The sequence below is a fragment of the Oryzias melastigma genome, linkage group LG8, assembly GCF_002922805.2.
Source record: "Oryzias melastigma strain HK-1 linkage group LG8, ASM292280v2, whole genome shotgun sequence".
NCBI classification, from domain to species: domain Eukaryota; kingdom Metazoa; phylum Chordata; class Actinopteri; order Beloniformes; family Adrianichthyidae; genus Oryzias; species Oryzias melastigma.
In genome coordinates, this window is record NC_050519.1 from 17,221,760 (window position 1) to 17,228,758 (window position 6,999).

Consider the following 6,999-nt stretch of genomic DNA (forward strand, 5'->3'; position numbering starts at 1 on the left):
TTCATATGCCTAATGGTTCTACTTTTTCAAGCAATTTTTGCTGAGATACTAAAGATCAAAACCTTCATCCATCCATCCATTCATCCATTATTCCACTCAACCGTCCATCTATTCATCCATCCATTCATCTCCATGTCCTGGCTACTGTAGGGTACACCCTGGACAGGTTGCCAGTCCATCCCAGGATCAAAATGCCAATTTAAATGTTCATCTGTAGATTTCTCCACATTCTCTTTATGTTTAAGCGAACTATTTCTCTAATGCACTCACAGTCTAAGTTAGAGTTTTCTACATCCCATATATTGTTTCTCAGAAACCTGTCAGAGTCAAAAGTCGATAACCTCTGTACCTAATACCTAATATTTTTTTAAAAAGTGTTTATTTTAAAAAATGCTTATAATTGACCTAAGAATTTACCTGTGGGATAAAAGTTGGAAAATCTGTTCATCTACAACTTTTAAGTAATTTTTTGACACTTTTCTATTTAAGTTTAATTCTATTTACGGTTTTACATTTGTTTTTTGCAGATTGTACACGACACCTTCTCTGAAGCTTGCACACGCATCGCTCATGAGGAGCGGCAGAAGATGAAAGCTCTGTTTGGTACAGAACAGCCCACATTCCAACCCTGTCATACAGAAAGAACTCAAAGCTCAGATGTTGCTCATTTGCTGTCGGGATCTAATTCTGCTTCTCTGATAGCGGAGAACAACGTCGATCAAGCTTTGGGGTCTCACGATGAGAACATGAAGAAGAAAGTGGTCGCCATGGCCAAAGACTCATGGGAAATCTACTTCTCCCGACTATTCCCAGCTTCTGTTAGTAACATCATGGAAAAATTGGAAAATGGATTCATCGTTTGTCCTATTTGAGAACAGTGTTGCTTCTCGTCTTCAGCTCGTTGTTGTTGTGGTGTTGTGTGTTTGTAGGGCAGTGTGGGGACAGGAGTGCAGGTGTTGTCGGTTTCTCACAAAGGGATCAAGCTGCTGAAGTTGGTGAAGAGCGGCTCTTCGGCCTCCGATTACTTCAGAGTGCTGAGACCCTACAGGTGAACTCTAAAATATTATAATGGAAAGTTTTAAATAAAAATCTGAAATGTTCTCATTTGAATATGTGGTTTTCATTCATTTAGACATACTTCATGTCTAATTGCTTTGAACTTGAACTTCTTGGTTGGTGTGTGACTTCCTGTGTAGCTACTCGGACATCCTGTTTGTGTCCATCCCGTCTAACAACATGCTGGAGTTCAACCTGACCAACGAGAAGCTCATCCTGTTCTCCGCCAAAGCCCCTCAGGTCAAGCACTTGATCGACTACTTCCTCACCGAGCTCAAGAAGGTGTGAGAGTGTGGTACCTCAGAAGCTTTTACGGTTAAATGTGTCATTTTTACATGAGAAAACATGCATAAGAACTGCTCATGTGATCATTGTTTGTAAGGACTCGGAGTACATGGTGGCGGTGAGGAACTACATCACTGAGAACAGGGCTCACCTCAGCTTCCACAAGGGGGACATCATCCGCCTGCAGCACATGAAAGGGCTGGAGGCCGGTGAGACCATGACACTGAATCATGAAACTAATAAATTGCTCACTTTTATTTTTTGTGTGTTTTTGTGCGTCTTTTGATCTATTTTACAGTACAAGTGTCACCAGTAGTTTTTTAATTTTGACGTTTTTAGCCAAAACGTGTTGTTTTCTAGGACATAGTTTGTGTAGAGCGGCAGTAGTTAATTAGAAATTCACCTCTGAGTTGTGGGTGGGACAACCCCGTCCCCACTTCCTGTCACCCATCTGTTAACATTCTCTCCCGCTGGCTTATAGCCCCTCACGACCCCAAGCTAACATTAGCAGTGCAACAAAAATGGCTAGCAATATCGTAGCTACCCAGTCGGACAGCTTTGATTCAGATTCCATCTCAGACAAGGAAAACAAAGGCATACGTGGATCTATTTGTCTACAAGTGGATGCATCAGAATGGAGCTGGTGGTACACCCAGAATAATTTCTATTTTTTTCTGATCCTGATTATTTTGAAGTAAAACAAAAATACTCATAAATGCCATTTTGAGTTTAATTTTCTTTATGTATGTCACAAGAGCACGTTAGCCCTATTTTCATCAAAGTGGGTTTTTTATGTCCTTTGTGGTTAATGTAAGGTCTGTAACCATATTTACATGTTTGTGTTTTTAGGAAAGCAGTATGGTTGCATCGTCAGAAAGAAGGTCATGCTTCTTGAAGAGCTCAAGAGAGATACCCCAGAGTTTGGTAGGTTTGAAAGTTTCTCATTACTTTGTATATGTTTCTTTATTTTGTTAGGTTTTATTTTTTCATACATTAAAAAAAATACAAGTTATATTGCAAAACAACAACTACAAAAAGCAGGATCCGGTGTGGCGCTGCAGAGCAGCTATCACATACGAGTGAGAAGTTACATTTTTTCTGTGCTTCATGAAAAATCAGGGGAGAAAAAAAGTAGAAGCCGACAACATTCTTTTAAATTAAATCCCTAAAAACACAAATATTAGAAATGTAACATGATGTTTTGTAATCAGATGTTTAAATCCACTGAATTCTAACAAGTATAGTATTTAAAATTTAATGTTGAATTAACCCATTACATTTTTTTATTTAACCTTTATTTATCCAGGCAAGACAGAATAAGGGGGTAAATCCTTGTTTTTTAACTGTTTCTTTGCAAAAGACAAGACCATTTGAGAAAAAAATATAAAATGAGTTAACGAAAACACATAGACAAAAGCAATCAGGATAAAACAGCAATAATACAAAACATTCAGGAAAATCATTAGAATCATAAAACTAAATATTATTTACAAATTTAAAGACCTATCAAGGAATATTTTGTTATGCAAGGCAGCATCTACACATTTGCTAAAAAAATGTTTGTTTTTTTTGTTTCTGATCATTTTTCAAAATGACTTTTAGGCTAAAAATTTACAGATTGTTTTGTTTTTCACTTGGCAGATGCTGTATACTGATTTATTACCAAAAAAATTGTTGTGTTTTGCATTTTGTAATAATCTGATCTCATACACAGTGCAAATATTTATTTATGAATACGTTTCTTTTTGACAGTTATCTTACCCCATAAAATATCATTTTACCAAAATGATTATGTTGTGAAGTCTTGAGTTTTTCCAGTCTATTATTGCTTCCTGTCCAGCCCTTTTACAACCAGTGAAATGTTTTTCTTTGCACACAAATGTGAATTTTCTGAGACGATCAGGGCTTTAAAATTTTGTTCTTGCACCATTTCTTCTCTCACTGCTGAAAAACAGAAATTTTGAGTTATGTTCTCTTTTTTCTTAATAAAGTCTATCTTTTTGGTGATGTTTTCATGTTTGTGTTCCTAAATAGGCTGGAGGTTTGGGGCTGTATACGGAAAGTCCGGAGTGTTTCCTAGCGAACACGTCCGCCCCGTGGCCGCCCCTGACTTCCTGGTCCTGCCCCCTGAACGGGTGGAGCCTCGAGACAGACATGGACGAGTCGCCGCGTCAGCTGCCATTGCCGTAGCGATGGGTTCAGCCGTGGCTGCTCATGAGCTGGACATTTCAACAGAGGTACAGATGGGACATATATTTAATTTATTTTGTGTGTAAATACAAAAGCTTTTGCTGTTGTTTAACTCTTGGTGATGTGGGTTTTTGTGTGTGTCAGGTGGTAAATGAGATCTATGGGGAAAGTCTCAGTGCAGAACTGGACGACTTACCGCTCCACAGCAACCAGTATCAGATGACTGAGTTTGCCAAGAAGTACTTTAGAGAGGCACAGAGGAACAAGAAGTTAGTTCCATGCACAATTAATATAATGCATATTTAAGTTTAATCCAATTAAATTAAAATTAAATCCTGTTCTACTTACCTGTAGGGATCAGAAAGCCAAAAAGGGGAAGGAGGCCAGGGATCCTGCAGATATGGTCAAATTCTCCAAGGTGGGTTGTGTCAAGAACTGCCTTTTTTTCAGCATTTTACGTTCAAATTTGGCCATTTTATGTTGTGGTGCTAAAGTTCAAAGTCTTCTAACGCATCTTTCTTATGACAGTCTCCAATCCAGGAATCTCTGATTGACTTCTCGGACAGTGGCATGAACAGAGTGGCGACAGACATTTTCTTAGGTGTGAAGCAGAACAGACGTGGGGTCGAATGTTACAAGAATTTCTCATATTTTATATTCTGCATCAAATTAATGAGCTATTTATTATTTTGCAGCAATAATGAAGTTCATGGGAGACTTTCCAATGAAGGGCCAGACTGAGCAGGACTTAGTCGCCACAATATTAAGGGTAAACCAACACAAGCAAAAACCAAAAACTGTTTTTATATGCATTTGTAAGCATTGTCTGCATTGGTTTCAAATCTAGTTAAGTGGAGATCACGGTCTGATGAAGGATGAAGCCTACTGCCAAGTGATGAAACAAGTCACCACCAACACCAGCTCCAAACCGTGAGACTCCCACAGCAGCAGGTTCACCAGCGATGGCGATGGGAAAGCGCTTTAGCCGTGTCTGTGTCTTCATGCAGAGACAGCTGCCAGAGAGGATGGAGGCTGATGTACATCCTCACAGCTTTCCATCGCTGCTCCGAGGTCATGAAGCCGTTTCTGCTGAAGTTTCTGCAGGATGCCAGTGAGAACCCAGGGATGGCATATCAAGGTAAAACCCTTCGGCTGTGTTCATTATTGCTTCATGATCGACTCTGATGATGATGATACGACTGTCTGCCGCTCACCACCAACAAGGCATCGCCAAAGCCAGTGAGCAAAACCTGAAGAGGACTTTCCAATACGGAGGACGCGCTCAGTACCCAAACACCATGGAGCTCAAAGCCATGCTGGTCAGTTCAGACGCTCGCCTTATTTTAGGACTTTTGAAAGTGTATAAAAATATAAATATCAAAATAATATTAATAATAAACTGCAGTGTAAAAGAATGACAATTGTGAAATATTTTTATTTTCTGTATCTCAGTTGTATTTTCAACATTCTTTGCATTATTTTCCAAATGATTTAGATTTTTTTTTTTGCTATTATTTTTTATTAGCTCAATTGTTTTTTATTTAACTTGATTCAGACTATTTATATTTTAGCTTAACTTATTTTTATCCTCAAATGTAGCATTAGTAGCAAAAGTCTGTTAAATAAAAAGTATTTTTATTCACAATGGCAGAAAACTGTCTGTATTGCATTGTCTTTTATGCACATTATGAGAGGATTTATTTAAATATGAATGTAAAGTCATTTGCTGCCTTTGGCATTTGGCACATTTAAATGCAACTTTGTGTCAACACAGGGTTAGTAACAGCTGCAGAAAACAAGCTGATGTGACGTCTCACTCTGACTGTTTTTTCTGTGCAGGCTGGGCGGAGCTCCAAGAGACAACTGTTCCTGCTCCCAGGTGGAATCGAGAGGCACTTGAAAATCAAGACGTGCTCTGTAAGTGCCGAACAAAACTCACTCACCGAGACAGATGTGTATAAGCATTTTTCTTGTATTAATTTGTCATAAAACTTTAAAAGGCTACAGTGGTCGCTGTGCAAAACAAAACAAAAAAAATTTAAATTTTTCATTTTAGGTTGCTTCGGATGTGATTGAGGAGCTCTGCTTTGAAATGGGGCTGCAAAGGTTGGAGGCGCTGGACGAATACGCCGTCTTCCTGGTCACCCACAAAGGTAACAGCAACTCATTTAATAGACCTTTAAAAAATCAATACTTCAGACAAGTACCTTTATTTGTGCTGAAAAATAAGCACAAACTGTATTAAATGCGATGAACTCTGACCTGTTTTCCTTTCTAGGTCAGAATGTGCGTCCTCTGAACAAGCGTGAGTACATCCTGGACATTGCTACAGAAGCAGAGCAGGTGGATGCCAACTACAGCCTTTGGTTCAGACGAGTCATATGGAGTTTGGCTCTTAAACTTGACAACGAACTCTACGTTACCATGCTCTATAATCAGGTAGTGTATAAAGGGAACAAAAGGTCTTCTTGGAAATGTGTCTGTGAAGGAATGTTGTGTTATGTATGGGGTTCTGTTTGTGCCAAAAATATGTGTTCTCTGTCAATGTGTGTGGTTCAATCTCTCTGTTTATGGTCCATGATTCTTTGACTTATGCAACCATTGACTGTATATAGGAGCAAGACTGACTAACTCCTCCCCCTGTGGTGGTACAGGAAGTACCAGCTGGCTCCCAAAAGCCAAAATCTTGTAGTTTTCTACAGAGAAATAAACGGCTATTTCTCAGTCATTCTATTTGTCAGAATAACCATTCTGTTTACTTAACATATTTCTGCTAATCCTAATTTTTTTTCATGATATTTTTTCTCACCCCCGCGACCCCGAAAGGGACGCAGCGGTCAAGAAAATGGATGGATGGATGGATATTTTTTCTTTAGTGCAAATTATGAAATGACCAATCAGACGCCTCAATAAAAGTGTGTGCTTCCCACTTCGCCCAACCTCGAATGTTTAAAACGCTTAAATGACAGATTCTCCCAATGTCACTTTGGGGGTGTGGACTTCCAACAAGCTCACTCCCGATTGGTGAGAATGGTTGCCATAGAAATGTTGACTCAGACCAATCACTGCTTACTGACATCGTCATCCAACATGGCGACGTTTGCATTGCAAACAAATGGAATTGATTTATTTTGGTTGGAACCAGAAGTAAGCCGTTTCTGTGTGTGTCGTCATAATTGCTTGGTCCAGTTGTTTTATACAGTCAATTGATAAAACCAACACTTTAAACAAGAAGAAAAATATTGTTGTGCTTGTTTCTATTGTAAAACCAGGTCATTTAACTTAAAGGGAATGAAACCTGCCTTGCTAGTGTAGCAAACCCCTAGTGGATACTTGATAAACTGACGACTGTGTTTTTTTAGGGGTCAAGTCTGGTAATACAATACATATCACGATACGCATCTCACAATATGTAACCATATATATCCTGAGATTGTACCAGAACATTTTTTCACTATTGTTTTAAAG

The 6,999-nt window shown here is 38.9% G+C and overlaps 1 protein-coding gene across 1 annotated transcript in view; it reads left to right on the top strand.

The window, feature by feature from the left end:
* myo15aa (myosin XVAa) overlaps nucleotides 1–6,999 on the top strand; it is a 38,338-nt gene that overhangs the window by 28,077 nt on the left and 3,262 nt on the right. Inside the window, exons 42-58 of the mRNA XM_036213067.1 lie at nucleotides 528–603; nucleotides 703–818; nucleotides 930–1,048; nucleotides 1,197–1,338; nucleotides 1,439–1,550; nucleotides 2,191–2,265; nucleotides 3,376–3,578; nucleotides 3,676–3,800; nucleotides 3,886–3,949; nucleotides 4,060–4,132; nucleotides 4,227–4,300; nucleotides 4,379–4,461; nucleotides 4,539–4,669; nucleotides 4,756–4,850; nucleotides 5,371–5,448; nucleotides 5,588–5,684; nucleotides 5,810–5,970. Coding sequence (XP_036068960.1) covers nucleotides 528–603; nucleotides 703–818; nucleotides 930–1,048; nucleotides 1,197–1,338; nucleotides 1,439–1,550; nucleotides 2,191–2,265; nucleotides 3,376–3,578; nucleotides 3,676–3,800; nucleotides 3,886–3,949; nucleotides 4,060–4,132; nucleotides 4,227–4,300; nucleotides 4,379–4,461; nucleotides 4,539–4,669; nucleotides 4,756–4,850; nucleotides 5,371–5,448; nucleotides 5,588–5,684; nucleotides 5,810–5,970 — 1,824 coding nt within the window. The remainder of the gene's footprint in view (nucleotides 1–527; nucleotides 604–702; nucleotides 819–929; nucleotides 1,049–1,196; nucleotides 1,339–1,438; nucleotides 1,551–2,190; nucleotides 2,266–3,375; nucleotides 3,579–3,675; nucleotides 3,801–3,885; nucleotides 3,950–4,059; nucleotides 4,133–4,226; nucleotides 4,301–4,378; nucleotides 4,462–4,538; nucleotides 4,670–4,755; nucleotides 4,851–5,370; nucleotides 5,449–5,587; nucleotides 5,685–5,809; nucleotides 5,971–6,999) is intronic.